The 20,589-nt window shown below is 43.0% G+C and overlaps 1 protein-coding gene across 1 annotated transcript in view; it reads right to left on the minus strand.

The window, feature by feature from the left end:
• Positions 1 to 836, minus strand: part of RARB (retinoic acid receptor beta) — a 185,624-nt gene extending 184,788 nt beyond the window's left edge. The window contains exon 1 of the mRNA XM_033855255.2: positions 69 to 836. Within this exon, the coding sequence (XP_033711146.2) occupies positions 69 to 225 (157 nt within the window). The 5' untranslated portion in view covers positions 226 to 836. The remainder of the gene's footprint in view (positions 1 to 68) is intronic.
• Positions 837 to 20,589: the final 19,753 nt, after the last annotated feature.

Raw genomic sequence — 20,589 nt, forward strand, 5'->3', positions numbered from 1 at the left:
CTTCACTGCATGCAAGCGAGACAATTCCTATTTTTTTCTCGGTAGAAGAAGGGAAAAAATCAACCTACATTGCGCAGTGTGCCGCTGCCGCCATTCGGTTTGGGTCAATCCACTGAAGCATGCTTTGAGAGCCTTCTCCTGGAGCATGCAGGAAGACGGGCTCGCAGTGTAGAAGTCCAGCATTTGCCCAGGACTCACTGACAGGACATCCATACAGTCAAACATGATCTCCCCTGCACCGAATGTCTGCAAAAGTGCTTATCCTCTAGGTGTGGAGGCAAATGGCATAGAAAAGTCCACCCAACTCCATCAAACTCTGCCCCCTTTTTGGCACGTAGGCTGTTGGTCTTTTTCCCAGCCTCGAATCATGAATTATGACAGACAAGCCAGCTAAAAGCCTGTAATTGATCCAAATGATCATTTACCATTTTCCAGGCTTGCTCGGCCAATCCAGCCGGGGCGGGGGGTTCCCAGAAAGAGCCCAAGTTCTCCTTCTAGGCGGACGCCTGCAAAAAGCCTTCGGAATGCGGTGCGGATCCTACCCGGACGGTGCCCAGACCAGCCCTGCCCGGCTCGCGCGCGTCCTCGGCATCCCCGTCCTCAGGCGGCTCGCGCGGGGACTCTGGTCCCCCCTTTGGCAAAGAATAGACCCTCCTGCCTCTGAACAGCTCACTTCCTACTACTTCTGTCACACAGAATGAAAGATTGAATTGCCTAAGATATGCGAGTGAACTTTCGGTGAACCCTTCCCGGGCTGCTAACCTTCAAATGACCCAGCGAGTCTGACATCACCAGCTCCCAGGATTCTCACAGAGCCGAGCACTCCCAGCAGCCCCGCCGCGCGGGCGGCCCGCGGCCCGGGCGCGCGCACCTCCCGCCCCGCGTCTCCGCTCCGAGCGCGCGGGGCCCGGGGCGCCCGGAGCCACACGGAGGAGGAGTGCGCGCGGTCCGGAGCCGCCGGGAGGAGCGCGCGGGGCCGGGACGCCGCTCGCCAGCTCCCGCCCTTTGCGCCCCAGTGCGCGGGGCTTCGCTCGGCCGCGCGCCCCCGTCGCCCGCCCCCGGCCCAGCCTTTACATTCCTCCGTGCGCCTGTCTGTCTGTTAAATGCCTTGTAACGTGTGTTTTTCCACTCCTGCAAAAGCACAGCAAGCCCTAAACCGGAGCACGGAGAAGAGCCGCCCCTGGGGAAGCCTGGGGTCCAGAAACTTCCCATTTGATAGTCTTTTTCTGTCTGTCCCTCTTGCAGGCCGAAGGGACTGCGTTGGCTCGGGAGTAGAAAAAAAAAAATTCCAGCTTTCTGGATTCATTTACTTCTTAAAATTCTCCCAAGTCTACACACAGCCTACGAAGGAGTCGAGAATTATCGCTAGTTCCCCCAGACACACACAGACAATCACACAGATACGCAGGACCTCATAATATATAATACAATGGTCAACAATGTGGATGTGGAAGTCAAAACTGAACTAGATTCCAACCCACTGAGCAGCTATGGGATCTGGGACAAGTACCTAACCTCCCCAAGCCTCAGTTTCCTCATCTGAAAAATGGGAGCATGCTACTGGCCACCTCAACGGATTGCTGTGAGGACAAAAAGAAACAGTGCTTGCATGGCACTCAGCACACACCCTAGGCCAGTTAGCTGTGACTCATCCTCTTCTTTTTAACTGGGGAAACAGAAGCCCAGGGAGGCTGAGAGCTGCTTGAGGTCCCACAGCTCAGAATCATGGCTAGAACCCAGCTCCCTGGAATCCCAGCCCAACGTGGAAATAACTTTTCTGTTGCGGACGAGCGCGGCTGAGCCCTGTCATCACATCCCCACCCCACCCCACCCCCACATAACTAAACACAGATTTGAGAACTGGTTAAAGTGTGAAAGTTCTGTATTTCCAAGGGCCACTTTTCACCCATACTAGCCCCTGCTCAAACTTGGCTATTTATTAGAAGACAGTAATTTTAAGGAAAAGGGACTAATTTTGGGGTACCTCTCACACTGAAGCTTTTCAGCCATCCCTGAGAAGGACAGATGCAGAGTTTACAAATCAACCCAGGCAGAAAGCTGTGAACGGGAGAGCCAATCCACCCTGCAGCCATTTTGCACCACTTGCTTAAAGGATGCAAGGTACATCAAAGAAAGGAAGCTCCGGGGGAGGGATTAAAACACGTTAAGTCTACCACTGCCCCTCCACCGCTGACTAATAATTCTCCCACAAAGCAGGGAGGGCGAGTGGGCGGGCAGGGGGGGACGGCTTCCTTGCCCCTCGCAGGGAAGGGCACGCTGCAGTCTCCTTTCTGTGAATGGGCTGGTATGTGCCCTGGCATCCAAGCCTTCTAAAAGCCTGTCGGGCACTCACCCCGTGCTGCTGGGCTAGCAGAGCTGCTGAGTGGCACTCATGTGTAACATGAAAAGTATGCATGGCACACACTTACCAAGTCAAAGACTCTTTCAGGAAGGTGTAGGCAAACAATTTTCAGCCCAGCAAGCTCAGTTCTTGCGATTGCAAAGTCCAGGGCGATAAAGGGGTAAGCTTTTGCTGAAACTATGTGTTTGTTACTCTCGCTCTCTCTCTCTTTTATATGGTCATCATTTTGCAACAGAGCTTTATTATAAGAAATCCTTTAACTACAAAGAAAACACACATTTTAAACAAGGAGCACAGAGGAATTTACAAAACATTTAACACTCTGTCATTAAGATAGTTGTAAAGATACATAAAGAACCACATTGCCGATTGCTGCATGGTCCATGGGACTTACAGCTCCAAATGCTTATTTGAGGTCCTCAGAGTGCCTTGGAAACTGGGCTTGTTTTGTACAGGATCATGGAGGTGGGTGAAAAGTTCTTTGAGGAGGGAGAGGAGGGAGCTATATTTAAAGCACAGCAGGAGGAACTAAGAGATGAGAAACATGGCACCGTGGCCAGGTGTGTGTGTACGGGTTACCGTGGCACTCACCTGCTCACTCAGCATCTTTCCAAAGGGTAGGGTGCACTGGTCACAAGGAAGTGAACATGCAGATGGGGTCCCCCAAATTCTGTTTACTCTCAGTTCTTAAGGGAGACAACGGCTCCCAAATTTCCTTCCTCAATACTCTGTCACGGCACACAAACAATAACAGAGGTGTGTGTGTGTGAGTGTCTTTGTGTGGTAGGGGTTCAGAGAGCGGTGTTTTCTTTCTTTGCACAAGAAAATTTTACATTTCTATTCACCTAGGAACACAGTTCTCTTAACTGTAGAGAAATAAACTTGAGCCTTGAAATGAAGGATCAGGGCTTAAATCCTTGTGAGTGGAACATTATGGGTGTTTTACGGTGCGACAGTATTCACTAGTCAGTTCATCATTTCTCATCATGGATCGATTACGTGGATAGCAACTATTACGGTTATTATTTAATCCAAGCGTTAACTTAGAAAGCAGCCCCCAAATTTAGCCACACGTTTCTTATTTCTTCGTCAGTAAATCTAATTCTTATACTTCTTGAAAACTTGATTCTTCTTCTACCTTCTTCATCTTAAAAAAAGATAAGGGAAAAATACACAAATAAGCCCCAGTTCCTTAATACATATCCGTGCACCATAAAGATTAACGAACAGGTAGAAGGTGAAAAATGGCCGAGTTAATTTGTGGATAATGAAGTTTAAATTATCGACACCTATTTTAAACATTAATGAAACATTCGGGAAGAACCGTTTCCCAAATATCCTCTTGGTAAGGCATAAAATAACATTCTGATATGTGTCACTGCCCCTGTTTTCTTTATGCTCGATCAATGATAAAAGGAACTCTAATAAAAGTATTTCCAACCACAAACAAACAAACAAGCAAAAGTTTGAGCCCCAAATTCATTTTGTTTCAGAGTAACTGTGTATTTGTCAGTGTGACACAGCACATTTGAAACCCATAATCATAAAACAAAAATTTATAGCCAGGGTTCAGGGTCTACATCTGTTTCTCTGGTTTCTGTACAGCAATTACCCACTGGACAATCCAGAGAGAAACACCATGAATCATGCTCTGCAGACATGTTTGAACTGGAGAGTTTGCTGAAGAAAGAGCAGGCGTCTCTGTCCACCAGCACTGCAGCCGGCTGTGTTCAAAACTGGTCACATGCCTCGTGATGTCTAAATAAAAAGATTCTCACAGGCGCTGACATCCACCCCAGGCACAAGTCATGCAAAGTGCTGGCCACATGGAGGTGGGGCGGAGAGCCGCGGACACGGATCGTATTTTAAGAAGACACACCTGTCTCTTACATGGTTTTGTTTTTATTTATTTACTTTTACTTTTTTGTTTGTTTGTTTTACCCTTAGTCTCATGTAAACCCCTCTTGCCACACTTCTGTGGAAAAAGCAAATGGCAGCACTGAGGGGAGCGTGGGTTTCAGCAGGGCAGCCCGGGCAGGGGTGTGTAGCCGGCACAGGGCAAGTGCTGAGCTGTTCCGGGGGCTTCTGCACCCCCTGGCTCAGCCGCCTCCCGCGTTGGGCGCAGGGGAAGTCCTAACACTGATCAACAGCAGAAAGTGCCCTGGGCCGCCCGTCTGAACACCGGCTCCGAGGCCGGGACTGGTGGTGTCCGTGATTCTCAGGCCCACAGACAGCAGGCTGCACCCCAGACGTGAGCCCGCGTCCCCGCAGACACCGGGTCTTCTCAGAGCCCAGGAAACGTGTTCTTCCTCAGAAACGTCTCTCCACCTCCAGGGCTGGCCGCTGCGTCCTTCCTTCCCTTGGCTCCTTCTTCTGTAGCTTCCTGCTTTTCCCAGTTTCCTGGACGAAGTCTTCCCACCCGTTACTTGCGGACAATGTCCCCAGGACAGGGCCACTGCCCCACTCCCTTTCCAGACCCGAGTGGCCTCCTGGGCACTTCCCCGCGTTTGCTGTGCGTGGCTCCTGCCCCCGGGTTTCCTGCCGGTCCCACCTGGAGACCAAACTCCTGCCCCCTTCCCCCCCCCCCCCCCCGATCCCCACAGTGCTAGCAACGGGCTCCAGTGGGTCCTCAGCCCCCCGGCCACCTCTGCTGGCACCGGCTCGTATGCGGGAGCCGGGAGGCCTACCTGTGGCTATTTCCTCTTGTTTATTTTTCCCCCCGTTTTAATTTAGATTTTCAAAAAAGTAGTGCATGTTCATAAACACTCAGAGTCCAGGAGATTAAAAGTGAAAAAGTAATGTGTAAACTCTCCATGTGTTCACTCCTCAAATGCCGAGCCCTGTGCCAGGTGCTGGGCATATATCCCTGTATCTTCTGGGGGGATTCTTTGTTGCTTTTATACAAATGTAATCAAATAATGCATACTGTTCTGCGACATTTTTCTATTTAGTAATAAATAGTACATACAGAACTATCTCATTAAAAAACAGCAATAAATAGCTCAATTAAAAAAAAAAACAAAAACCCCACAACCCATTAAGCAATGGGCGGAAGACCTGAATAGACATATTTTTCCAAAGAAGGCATACAGATGGCAAACGGGCACATGTAAAGGTCCTCAATTATTACAGACATGCAAAGCAAAATCACAGTATCACCTCACACCTCTCAGAATGGCTATCATCAAAAAGACAACAAATAACAAATGTTGGCAAGGATGTGGAGAGAAGGGGACCTCCGTACACTGTTGGTGGGAATGTAAACTGGTACAGCCACTATGGAAAACAGTATGGTGTTTCCTCAAAAAACAAAAAGGAGAAATCTGAATGATCCAGCAATTTCACTCCAGAGTGTATACCCAGAAAAAACGAAAACGCTGATTTGAAAAGATACATGCACCCCAATGTTCATAGCAGCATTATTTGCAATAGCCAAGAGATGGAAGCAACCCAAGTGTCCATCACCAGATAAATGGATAAAGAAGATGTGGTACATATATGCAATGGAATATTACTCGGCCACAAAAAAGAATTCAATTCTGCCATTTGCAACAACTTGGGTGGCCCTAGAGAGTATTATGCTTAGTGAAATAAGTCAGACAGAAAGACAAATAGTCTATGTTATCACTTATATGTGCAATCTAAAAAAATAAAACAAATGAATCAATATAACAAAACAGAAAAACAGAAACAGATTCACAAATATAGAGAACAAACTAGTGGTTACCAGAGGGGAGAAGGAAGGGGCAAGGGGCAAGCAAGGGGTAGGAGATTAAGAGATACAAACTACTATGTATAAAATAGATGAGCAACAAGGGTATATCATACAGCACAGGGAATTATAGCCATTATTTTGTAATAACTTTTAATGGAGTATAATCTATAAAAATGCTGAATCACTATGCTGTAAACCTGAAACTAATATAATATTGTAAATCAACTACACTTCAATTAAGCAACATCAACAACTGAACAGTATTCCTTTACACGAATGCAGTGTAATTCATTTAACAGTGCTCAGCTAGTGGACATTTAGGTTGTTTTCAGTTTTCCAGGGTTTCAAGAAATGCTGGGGGTATGTGTACCAGTGTAGCCAGGTCAAAGATGATGTGCATTTTAAAATTTGATGGCCACACAAAATAGTACTCCAAAATAGTTATGCTAATATATATTCCCCTTTTGTTCTAAAATGGATGTCAATAAGCATTTTTCTGTGTGGGGCCATAGGAACTGTTCTAGGTTTTGCAGGCTATACAGTTCCTGTTGCATACTGCTCAGCTCTGCTGCTGTAATATAAAGGAGCCGTAGACCACATGTAAATGAATGGACAGGTGTGTACTTAATAAAATTTTATTTACAAAAACCAGCAGTGGACTGGGTTAACCCATGGGCTGCAGTTTGTCCAGCACTGTTCTACACCAATATATAATGATTTCACCAAATTCTACATTGCCTTGTCTCTATGCTATAAAACCTAGCCATATACATTTGGGTTTTCTTAACACTTTAATTTTCCTTCCCGTTTAAAAGCTTCACCCAATTTCAACTTGTATAACCACACAAAAAATAATACGGCTCTTTTCTTACATTACTTCATCCAGAGCCACCTTTATTTCTCTCTTGGTTTATCATTTCCCGCTTTCCTACTCATTTTCTTCACTTCCTTCTGTAAGGAGTGTGGGATGGCATGTCTCCTTGAAATGAGCACAGATGCCCCCGTACTTCTGTTTTTTTCATTTTTTGCACCACTGAACGCCGGGTGGCATGCGGGATCCTGGTTCCCTGACCAGGGATGGGACCCGTGCCCCCTGCAGTGGAAACGCAGAGTCGTAACCACTGGACCGCCAGGGAAGTCCCCGAACCCTGCTTTAAAGTCAGTCATTTCCATCAACTCCCACTTCCACTAACATAGGATGGCAAGTATTTGGGAGATGGAAAATGTCACAATGACTCCTGAGAATAAACGCCAATGGCACCACCATGCTACAATCCGTCTGTATTATTCTGCCTGAATTATTTGCTCTGTCTCATCTCAGTACATCTTCCAATGAGCTAAGGGTAGATGTGCCACCCAGCTGGCAGAGCGCTTAGAAGAATCGTGATACTCTTTTAGGGCTGGAAAGAAGCACAAAGGGTTCTAAGAGTGCTCTGTAATTATTTCATGTTAATAGTATTAATAAAGCATAATGTCTATAGCTGAGATGTCTTCCTGAAGCCTAGTTCAGCACTTAATTTTTTTAGATCATCTGTGTGACCAGAGGCTATTAGGTGGCTCTTAAACCGTGCTGTTTAAATTAGTTAAAATTCCATACAATTAAAAAACTTAGTTGCTCAGTCATACTGGCCACATTTCAAGTGCTCGAAAGCCTCATGCAGCTAGTGGCTATCATGTCAACAGGACAGCACAGATACAGAACATGTTCGTCATTGCTGAAAGTTCTATTGGACCAGGGTTCTTAAAAGGTGAGCTGAGTGATCGGAGAGGTGGTGTAGCCTACTGGGTGGGGCCGTGGAGTCGGGACATGGACTGAGTTTCAACTCCAGCTTCACCTCTTACCAGCTGTGTGACCCTGGTCCTGTGTTACTTAACCTCTACCCGCCTCAATTCCCTCACCTGTAAAATGCAGATATTAATGGTTCCTACCTTAAAGGATTGTGGTAAAGATCGAACGAGGTAATACAAGTAAAAAGCACTTAGAGCATTACCTGGGATATAATACGTACTTTAAAAAATGTTAGTGGAATGTCTGTAAGGAGGAAGTGACATCAGGAACACAGAGCTCCAACACTGCTCAACTACCTCTGGTACCAGGTACAGAGACACTTCTGTCAGGGCAGTAATTTTCAACCAGGAGGCACAGTTCAGGCTGTGAGGTCCAGGCATATGCAATTAGGGCAAGTTCCCCAGGAGGTTTTGCTATAGGTGCCTGGTTTGAGTTCCACAGCGCTGAAGCACTATTACATATATTATATTTTTAAAAAGGATGGTGTCTTTTATTTTACAAAGCAGACACTGAGTCAGAATGGCAATGAAATATTTGACAAGTCCCACCCCGACGCTCCTTGTGGAAGGCAGAAGGTAGCTCACATGGCATGCTGACTTCTGCAAAGTGGTATTTAGCCTCAGGAACACAAGGCCAATTATGGATAATTAAATGGCAAGGATATCGCACAAAATGGAAGGTTGGCATTATTTATCTATCTTCTCTTCCCATCCATTCATCCATGCATCCGTCTATCCATCCTATCCACCTACTCACCCTTCTACTTCACCCATCCACCCACCTGTCCATTACCCATCTACCAATCCATCTACCCTTCTAGTTATACACCCACCACGTGGTCCATCTGCCCATGTGCTTACCCATCTACCCATCATCCACCCAGGATCCAACTACCGGAGGTGATGGAGGGAGTGTGGCTTTTTGGCAGCAATATCTAGGGTAGGGAGAGGGATACAAGTAAAGCTCCTTAGACTGCACATGCGTCTTTCTCTCGAATCCTTGAAAAGGATTTCTCGGTGACGTGTGCTGGGAGAAATAAGGTCAAAGGCACTGGCCACTGCTCATTTCCGTTAAACACGTCTGGCAAATCAGGTCATGGGTGGGGAGCCCTCAGACCTGACACTGATCTCTGAGAACATCGCAGGATTTGAAATGCTAATGAAGCCAAGTTCGATTAGCAACACAATAGTTTCTGACTCAAAGGCCCCAAAGGAATTTCCATCTGATTCTACAGGGAAAGGGAATGTAAAACAGAGCAAATGCATCAGAGAGGCCATTGGCAAGGGACTGGAGTTTAAATTCATCCTGGTGTCTGACGGAGAAAAAGGCAAATAAAAAGCTCAATGCGCTTGGGTGGGAATCGAGGGTAAGATACAGCCACCTAGAAATCTCCGAGAAATTTCTGCTGGAGAAACAGTAAGTGTATATGTACATCACACACACACACAATATGAAAAAACAAATATTTTTGATGAAAAAACCATTTTTTCTCTCCTTTCAAACTATAGGGTATAAAGCACCCGCTCAACCGAGGGCTTTGAAAACTTCTGTGTGAGAGGCTACATGGTGGCGTCCAGAATTAGTTCTTGACATTTTATCATTGTGTGATTTTTGTTCTGAGTTAGAAATGCTTCAAAAGAAATTAGCTTGGATTTTTCAGAAGGCAAGAGTTCCAAAATTTAACAGATAAGCATGGGAATGCAAAAAGGGAAAGAATAGACAGAAATAATATGAAATATCTCCCCTCTCTGTTTAAGCAAAATACAATCATAAAATGTAAGATCACTGTGGTGATTCCCAAAGCGTGGCGACTCCAGGGCTTCACGCTGGAGGCTACATAATGACGATTTCTAGGGTTGGGGTAATCAGGGACTTTGCACACTAAAGTGTCAGATCCTCTGATCGGATGGGACATTCTATTTGGTAAACACCAAGTCACAGGCCTTTAGAGGATTAGGTGTTAAGTTTCTAGGAGTGCAAATGGTAAAGCTCTGAGCCTGGAGTGAGCTTTGGGCTCTGTCTGTTGTGGCTGTATGGCTTTGGTAATCTCACACTCCTTTTTTTAAATTTTTTTTTTTTTTTTTTTGGCGGTACGTGGGCCTCTCACTGTTGTGGCCTATCCTGTTGCAGAGCACAGGCTCCGGACGCGCAGGCTCAGCGGCCATGGCTCACGGGCCCAGCCGCTCTGCAGCATATGGGATCCTCCCGGATTGGGGCATGAACCCGTGTCCCCTGCATCGGCAGGCGGACTCTCAACCACTGCACCATCAGGGAAGCCCTTTTAAAATTTTTTAATTAGAAAAATTTTTAATTCAAGTATAGTTGCTTTACAATGTTGTATTTGTGTGTGTGTGTGTGTGTGTTTATTTATTTCGTTGTGCTAAATAATAGCTGCAGTCTTAGTTGCAGCATGCGGGATCTTCGTTGCCGTGTGCGAGACCTTCGCTGCAGCACGTGGAATCTTTTAGTTGCGGCATGCAGGCTCTTAGTTGTGACATGCGGGATCTAGTTCCCTGATCAGGGAACGAACCTGAGCCCCCTGCATTGGGAGCTCGGAGTCTTAACCACTGGACCACCAGCGAAGCACCTACAATGTGGTGTTAACTTCTGCTGTACAGTAAAACTATCCAGTTATACATATACACACATTCTTTAAATATTCTTTTCCATATGGTTTATTACAGGATATTGAATATAGTTCCCTGTGCTATACAGTAGGACCCTGTTATTTACCCATTCTATATATAACAGTTTGCATCTGCTAATCCCAACCTCCCACTCCATCCCCTCCCCCAGCCCCCTCCCCCTTGGCAACCACAAGTCTATTCTCTATGTCCATCACACTCCTTCTGAGACTTACTTCACATAAATGAAGATAATATCTACTTCCAACTATAGTGTTTACTTCAAGGGAAGATAATGCTGAAGAATGAAATGAAATAATGTATGAGAAAGATTTTTCTAAATCTCTAAAGTATTATGTAATGTTAGGCATTACTATTTCTATATTAGGTAAAAATAGACAGAAAATTTTTTCACCTCCTTGTATAAATTCTGTGGCGAACTGTTAACTCCAGCCTCCCTCTTAATTCACAGTTCCCTTTAAAAATCCACATTAATAGATTTTTAGCTGAGCACATGGCTCCCCAGATAGAGAGGGTGTTTCCCAGACTCCTGAGCAGCCAGGCGTGGCTATGTGATCATGTTCTCATCAGCAAAATGTGCTGTGTGCAAGGTCCATGTCACTTCCTGAAAAAGTACTCTCCCACCTTCCACTGTCTATCTTCTCCCTTTCCTGCCAGCTAAAATGCTGTGGGACCCAGCCCAGACTGCAGGGAAGAGGGCAGCCACCCAGGGATGGCAAAGCCTTGCGATGGAGGGACCCTGAATCCTTGGATGTCCACATGGAGCACAGCTACCCAGCCAGCCTGGACCACTTATCTCTAGACAATCACACGACGGAGATTAACTTCTATCTTATTTATGCCATCATAGTTCGGGTCTCTTTTGAAATCAAGTTTAGTCTATATTCTGATTACTCAAATCTCCTTTGACATGTTTAAAACTATAAATTGGAAAAATGATTATCTTGGTATCCCTCCTGTGAGGTCTCCCTTACGTTAAAGATCTGCTTTTCTTTCCTACTTGGACCAGGGTCTGTTCTCCTTTCTTGCTAAGGACAGGCCAGTGGCAGGGGACACAGCGGACGTCCACTCCCAACCATGTTGCAGCTTCAGTCTTTCACTTGTTTTTCTGTGTGGCAAAGACACAATATGACAAAGCTCTGCAGAAACCCTTACTGCTAACTTTGAAAACCACCGGCCACTTCCTAGGAAAGTCTTCCATTCAGGCTTAGGTGGGCTCTAGCCATGGGGGCTGCACCCACATCCCTCAAAGCCCTATACCTTTCACGTAGGTAAAGTAATTGATGGCAAATCTGGAGGGGTGAGGTCAGGCTAGTGTAACAAAACTGAATTAGGAGACCAGAGAGCTAACTTTCCACTAACAGCTTGTGAGAACTTGTCTGGTCTAATGGGTAACACAAGGAGGCAGTTTGACTCACAGTGGCAAATACACGGCTGAGGTGCCCCATGTGAGCCCACGACAGAATGACTAATGAGTCCCTCTGAGAGATACAGGTAAGACTGCCCAACACCATACTAGCCCAGATGCTGGCAGACTTCAAGGGCCAAATCCAGCCCACCAGTAAAATACAGTTGTACTGGAGCACAGCACACTCACATTCGTTTACGTATTACTGTGGCTGCTTTCAGCCAATGACGGAGCTGAGTGACTGCAACAGAAACAGTATGTCCCACAAAGCTGAAAGTATTTATGATCTGGACCTTGATAGAAAAGATTTACTGACTTCTGCTGTAGGCGTTCACCACCAATTCATTTGAATTGACTTTGAAGATGAAATCTACCAGCAATCCTGGAACTGGGTAATATCGAGGGTTTCTTCAAGATCTAAAATTCTCAATTCAAATACCCCCAGGACCCTCCGCAGCTATTTTTTAAGCATGCCAAATACACTACTTCAGCATCTTTGAGTTTATTTTTGCTCTGCCTGGATACTCTTTGCTTGGATATCAACAAAACTTATTCCATCCCTTTCTTCAGGTGTTGATGAATATATTGCCTTAATTGAGGCACTAATGATCCTATTTAAAATAGGGCTCTAGGTCATGTCCATCACTGTCTGTTCCGTGACACTACATTTTAAAATTTACGGACGTTATTACTACCTGGCATACATTTATTCTTTATTGTATGTCTACTAAAATAGAAAGTAATCTCCTTGAGGGCAGCCACTCTATCCAGTTCACTGTAATGACCCCAGTAATAAGAACGGTACCTGACACATAGTAATGCTTCAATAAATATTTGTTGAATGAAAAAAAGTACTTGGAAGATACTGCCGTGTACAACTTGGTAGAAATTTAAAAGAGGCAGAAACTGTGATCAACTGTCTCAAGGCAATCTGAATGGCCTCACTGTAAGTAAAATAAAATTAGGATTAATTATTAAAAGAATCAAAACTACAACGAGATATCACTTCACACCAGTCAGAATGGCCATCATCAAAAAATCTACAAACAATAAAGGCTGGAGAGGGTGTGGAGAAAAGGGAACCCTCCTACACTGATGGTGGGAATGTAAATTGATACAGGGTACAATATGATATGGAGTACAGTAGGGAGGTTCCTTAAAAAACTAAAAATAGAACTACCATATGAACCAGCAATCCCACTCCTGGGAATATATCTGGAGAAAAATATGGTTTGAAAGGATACATGCACCCCACTGTTCACTGCAGCACTGTTTACAATAGCCAAGACATGGAAGAATACACATTCTTCTCAAGTGCTCACATGACGCAGCTCCACAGCTGGGCCGCTGAGTTCATCATACACACGGCCACCTCCATGGGCACTGCCATCTTGCCTTCTCCACCGCCCCGGACTCTTGCCTTCTCCACCACCCCAGGATAGATCATATCTTGGGTTACAAATCAAGCCTTGGTAAATTTAAGAAAATTGAAATTGTACCAAGTATCTTTTCAGACCACAACGCTAAACAATATGCTACTAAATAACCAAGAGATCACTGAAGAAATCAAAGAGGAAGTAAAAAAATATGTAGAAACAAATGACAATGAAAACACGACGACCCAAAACGTATGTGAGGCAGCAAAAGCAGTTCTAAGAGGGAAGTTTATAGCAATACAAGCCTACCTCAAGAAAAATCTCAAATAAACAACCTAAGCTTACACTTAAAGGGAAAGAGGAACAAAAAAACCCCAAAGTTAGCAGAAGGAATGAAACCATAAAGATGAGATCAGAAATAAATGAAACAGAAATGAAGGAAACATTTGCAAAGATCAATAAAATTAAAAGCTGGTTCTTTGAGAAGGTAAACAAAATTGATAAACCATTAGCCAGACTCATCAAGACAAAGAGGGAGAAGACTCAGATTCAACAGAATCAGAAATGAAAAAAGAGAAGTAACAACTGACACTGCAGAAATACAAAGGATCATGAGTGATTACTACAAGCAACTACATGCTAATAAAATAGACAACCTGGAAGAAAGGGACAAATGCTTAGAAAAGCACAACCTTCAAAGACTGAATCAGGAAGAAACAGAAAATATAAACAGACCAATCACAAGCACTGAAATTGAAACTGTGATTAAAAATCTTCCAACAAACAAAAGTCCAGGACCACATGCTTCACAGGCGAATTCTATCAAACATTTAGAAAAGAGCTAACACCTATCCTTCTCAAACTCTTCCAAAATATAGCAGAGGGAGGAACACTCCCAAACTCATTCTACAAGGCCACCATCATCCTGATACCAAAACCAGACAAAGATGTCACAAAAAAAGAAAACTACAGGCCAACATCACTGATGAACATAGATGCAAAAATCCTCAACAAAATACCAGCAAACAGAATCCAACAGCACATTAAAAGGATCATACACCATGATCAAGTGGAGGTTATCCCAGGAATGCAAGGATTCTTCAATAAATGAAAATCAATCAATGTGATATACCATATTAACAAAATGAACGATAAAAAGCATATGATAATATCAATAGATGCAGAAAAACCTGTCAACAAAATTCAACACCCATTTATGATAAAAACTCTCCAGAAAGTAGGCATAGAGGGAACGTACCTCAACACAATAAAGGGCATATATGACAAACCCACAGCCAACATTGTTTTCAATGGTGAAAACTGAAACCATTTCCTCTAAGATCAGGAACAAGCAAGGGTGCCCACTCTCACCACTACTAGTCAACATAGTTTTAGAAGTTTTAGCGACAGCAATCAGAGAAGAAAAAGAAATAAAAGGAATCCAAATCAGAAAAGAATAAGTAAAACTGTCACTGTTGGCAGATGACATGATATCATACTTAGAGAATCCTAAAGATGCTACCAGAAAACTACTAGAGCTAATAAATGAATTTGGTAGAGTAGCAGGATACAAAATTAATGCACAGAAATCTCTTGCATTCCTATACACTAATGATGAAAACTCTGAAAGAGAAATTAAGGAAACAGTCCCATTTACCATTGCAACAAAAAGAATAAAATACCTAGAAATAAACCTACCTAAGGAAACAAAAGACCTGTACGTAGAAAACTATAAGACACTGATGAAAGAAATTAAAGGTGATACAAACAGAGGGAGAGGTATACCATGTTCTTGGATTGGAAGAATCAACATTGGGAAAATGACTATACTACCCATTTGTATGATAACACAAAAGACCCCGAATAGCCAAAGCAATGTTGAGAAAGAAAAACAGAGCTGGAGGAATCAGGCTCCCGGACTTCAGACTATACTACAAAGCTACAGTAATCAACACAGTATGGTACTGGCACAAAAACAAAAATATAGATCAATGGAACAGGGTAGAAAGCCCAGAGATAAACCCACGCACATATGGTCACCTTATTTTTGATAAAGGAGGCAAGAATATACAGTGGAGAAAAGACAGCCTCTTCAATAAGTGGTGCTGGGAAAACTGGACAGCTACATGGAAAAGAATGAAATTAGAACACTCCCTAACACCATACACAAAAATAAACTCAAAATGGATTAAAGACCTAAATGTAAGGCCAGACACTATAAAACACTTAGAGGAAAACATAGGCAGAACACTCGATGACATAAATCACAGCAAGATACTTTTTGACCCACCTCCTAGTTAAATGGAAATAAAAACAAAAATAAAAGCTTTTGTACAGCAAAGGAAACCATAAAAAAGACCAAAAGACAACCCTCAGAATGGGAGAAAATGTTTGCAAACGAAGCAACTGACAAAGAATTAATCTTCAAAATATACAAGCAGCTCATGCAGCTCAATACCAAAAAAACAAACAACCCAATCCAAAAATGGGCAAAAGACCTAAACAGACATTTCTCCAAAGAAGATATACCGATTGCCAACAAACACATGAAAGAATGCTCAACATCACTAATCACTAGAGAAATGCAAATCAAAACTACATTGAGGTATCACCTCACACTAGTCAGAATGACCATCATCAAAAAATCTGTAAACAATAAATGCTGGAGAGGGTGTGAAGAAAAGGGAACCCTCCTGCACTGTTGGTGGGAATGTAAATTGATACAGCCACTATGGAGAACAGTATGGAGGTTCCTTAAAAAACTAAAAATAGAACTACCATATGATCCAGCAATCCCACTACTGGGTATATACCCTGAGAAAACTATAATTCAAAAAGAGTCATGTACCACAGTGTTCATTGCCTCTCTATTTACAATAGCCAGGACATGGAAGCAACCTAAGTGTCCATCGACAGATGAATGGATAAAGAAGATGTGGCACATATATACTATGGAATATTACTCAGCCATACAAAGAAACGAAATTGAGTTATTTGTAGTGACATGGATGGATCTAGAGACTGTCATACAGAGTGAAGTAAGTCAGAAAGAGAAAAACAAATACCGTATGCTAACACATGTATATGGAATAATAATAAAAAAAAAAGGTTCTGAAGAACCTAGGGGCAGGACAAGACGCAGACGTAGAGAACGGACTTGAGGACGCGGGGTGGGGGAAGGGTAAGCTGGGGGAAGGGTAAGTGAGAGAGTGGCACTGACATATATACACTACCAAATGTAAAACAGATAGCTAGTGGGAAGCAGCTGCATAGCACAGGGAGATCAGTTCGGTGCCTTGTGACCACCTAGAGGGGTGGGATAGGGCGGGTGGGAGGAAGCCGCAAGAGTGAGGGTATATGGGGATATATGTATACGTATAGCTGATTCACGTTGTTATACAGCAGAAACTAATGCACCATTGTAAAGCAATTATACTCCAATAAAGATGTTAAAAATAAAATAGATAACCAACAAGGAACTACTGTATAGTACAGGGAACTCTGCTCAGTATTCTATAATAACCTAAATGAGAAAATAATTTGAAAAGAATAGATACATGTGTATGTACAACTTAATCACTTTGCTGTACACATGAAACTAACACAACATTGTTATTCAACTGTGCTCCAATGTAAAATAAAAAAAATAATAAAATAAAAACATCATTTTATTGTTTGTTTGTTTGTTTTTGCGGTACGTGGGCCTCTCACTGTTGTGGCCTCTCCCGTCGCGGAGCACACGCTCCTGACGCGCAGGCTCAGCGGCCATGCCTCACGGGCGCAGCCGCTCCGCGGCATGTGGGATCCTCCCGGACCGGGGCACGAACCCGCGTCCCCTGCATCGGCAGGCGGACTCCCAACCACTACGCCACCAGGGAAGCCCTAAAAACATCATTTTAAAAGTGAAATCTATGGCATTAGCCTTGTGCTTTTAATTTACTGATAAAATGTTGAACTTATATGCAGACCAGGAGAAAGGACAGTCTCTCCGAAATACAGCACTCTAACAATTAGATATCCACTGAAAAAAGCAAACCAACAAAAACCAATGATCCATAGTTCTCAGCATACATAAAACTTAACTCAACATGGGCCATGGGCCTAAATGTAAAACGTAATGCCGTAAGCTTTTAGACGAATAAAATAGGAGATCTTGCGACCTTGGGTTGTGCATGGGTTTTTTTTAGATGTGACACCAAAGTATGACACATAAAAATATGAACTTATAATTTAGATTTCATCACAATTAAAAACTTCTTTCCTTTGAAAGACTCGGCTAAAAGAAAATGAATATGTATCCAAAATACATAAAGAAATTTCAAAATTCAACAATAACAAAGCAAGCACCCCATCCTCACCCCTAGTGGGTAAATTATTTGAACAGAAATGTCACCAAAGGCAAAATATCTTGGCAAACAAACACATGAAAAGACGCACAACATCACTAGTTATTAGAGAAGTGCAAATTAAAAACCACAATGAGCTAGCATGACACACCTACAAAAACCTCTAAAATTAAAAAAAAACGAACACCAAACCTGCCAAACCAAATGTTGCTGTGGCCGTGGAGAAACTGGAACTCTCATACGCTACTGCTAGAAGTGCAAGACCATACAACCACTTTGAAAAGAGTTTGGAAATTTCTTGAAAACTTAAACATGTACCTTTCAAATCATCTAGCCACTCTACTCCTAGGTATTTACTCATTTAATTTAAGATACGTTAAAGCGTATTTTTACTCAATAACATGAATGTTCATAGCAGCTTTATTTGTAATAGCCCAAAATTGAAAATAAGCCAACTCTTCACCAACAGGTGAATTGATGAACTCTGGTGTATCCATACAGTGGAAAGCTCTTGGCAATGAAAAGGAATGAACTGGGATTCCCTGGTGGCGCAGTGGTTGAGAGTCCGCCTGCCGATGCAGGGGACGCGGGTTCGTGCCCTGGTCTGGGAGGATCCCACATGCTGCGGAGCGGCTGGGCCCGTGAGCCATGGCCGCTGAGCCTGCGCGTCCGGAACCTGTGCTCCGCGACGGGAGAGGCCACAACAGTGAGGGGCCCGCGTACCGCAAAAAAAAAAAAAAAAAAAAAAAAAAAAAAAAAAAAAAAGAAGGAATGAACTACCGATACATGACATGATATAAATGAACATCATCATAAGTATGCTGAGTGAAAAAAGACAGACACAGACTGATATTTAACGTATGGTTCCATCTATGTAAGGATATTCTAGGAAACGCAAACTGATATACGGTAGAGGAAGCAGATCCCTGGTTGCCCGAAGACAAGGTCTGGAGGAATAGGGAGGGGCAAGAGGACAAGAGTAGAAAAGCACATGGAGAAATACTTCTGGGGGTGCTGGTAGGCATGTTCAGTATTATTATTATTGTTATTGAGATATAATTGACATACAACTTCATATCAGTTTCAGGGATGCAACATAATGATGCTTCAATATTTGCATATATTGCAAAATGATCACTATAGTAAGTCTAGTTAATATTCATCATCATACGTAGTTACAGATTCGTGTTTTCTTGTGGTGAGAACTTCTAAATTTTGCTCTCTTAGAAACTCAAATGTGCCATGCAGTATTATCAGCTATTGTCACCAAGCTGCACATTACATCCCCAGGACTTATTTATTTTATAACTGGAAGGTTGTACCTTTTGAGGACCTTCACTCATTTTGCCGGCACCTCACCCCCTCAGTGCCACCCCCCACCCCCGCCTCTGGAAACCACCAATCTGTTCTCTGTATCTATGAGTTCAGTTTTTTCATTTTTGTTTTTTAGATTCCACATATAAGTGAGATCGTATGGTGTTTGTTTTTTTTTCTGTCTGACTTGTGTCACCTAGCATGATGCCCTCAACGTCCATCCATGTTGTCACAAATGGCAGGATTTCCTTCTTGTTTATGGCTAAATAAAAAATATATATCACATTTACAAAACCAATTCATCCATTGATGGACACTTAGATTGTTTTCATTTCTTAGCTATTGTGAATAATTCTGCATTGAACACGGGGATGCAGATATCTTTTCAAGTCAGTGTTTTCATTTTCTTTGAATAATTACTAAGAAGTGGGATTTCTGGATCACGTGGTAGTTCTCTTTTTAATGTTCTGAGGAACCTCTATACTGTTTTCCATAGCGGATGCACCAATTTGCATTCCCACCAACAGTACATAAGGATTCCCTTTTCTCCTCACACTCACCAACACTTGTTATTTCTTATCTTTTTGATGACAGCTATTCTAACAGGTGTGGGATGATATCTCATCGTGGTTTTGATTTGTACTTCTCTGATGATTAGTGATGTTGAGCACCTTTTCGTGTACCTGTTGGCCGTCTGTCTGTATGTCGTCTTCGGAAAAATGTTTATTCAGATCCTCCACCCATTTATCAATCAGATTTTTTTTTTTTGCTGTTGGGTTATATGTCTTCTGTACATATTTTGGATATTAACCCCTTATCAGATTTGTGACTTGCAAATATCTTCTCCCATTCCATAGGTTGCCTTTTCATTTTGTTAATGGTTTCCTTTGCTATGTATATTATTTTGATTGTGGTGATGATTTCACAGGTATATACGTATGTCAAAACTTATCCAATTTTACACTTTAAATATGTGCAATTTAATGCATGTCAATCACACCTCAATAGAGCTGTCCTAGAAAACAGTATTTAACAAAATATTTAGCACTCAGTATAGTACAGGCACTGACCCTTGAGGAGAAATGCTGGCCATGTCAGTATGTGACAGCTGAATACCAACCAGCCTGGGTTGCAAAGGTGCTCAACTGGTTTCCGGGAATGAAGTTTAAGACCACAATGTAATAATAGCACTGCATACCTACCAACATGGCTAAAATTAAAACAATCAAACAAGGAATGATACAAAGGGTGTGCAAAGATGTGGAGAAATCTGACTCTTCGTACATTGCCAATGGAAATCAAAATTTGTACAACCATCTTGGAAAACCATTTGCCAATATCGACTGAAATCTGATACACGTCAACCTCTAGTACATGGGGATTGCATTCCTACATATGTACCCAGTAGAGATGGGGATATACCCAACAGAGATGGGGATGTACCCGACAGAGATGCATACGTATGTTCATATAAAAGACATGTAAAACATGGTCATAGCAGCACTAATCATAACAGCCCCAAACGGAAAACTAACCAAACATCCATCAGTAGTAGAAGGAATAAATAAAATATGCCATATTCGACCATTACATACTATGAGGCAATGCGAGAGAATGAACTTTAACTACAGGCA

Source organism: Tursiops truncatus, chromosome 4 (genome assembly GCF_011762595.2).
Source record: "Tursiops truncatus isolate mTurTru1 chromosome 4, mTurTru1.mat.Y, whole genome shotgun sequence".
NCBI classification, from domain to species: domain Eukaryota; kingdom Metazoa; phylum Chordata; class Mammalia; order Artiodactyla; family Delphinidae; genus Tursiops; species Tursiops truncatus.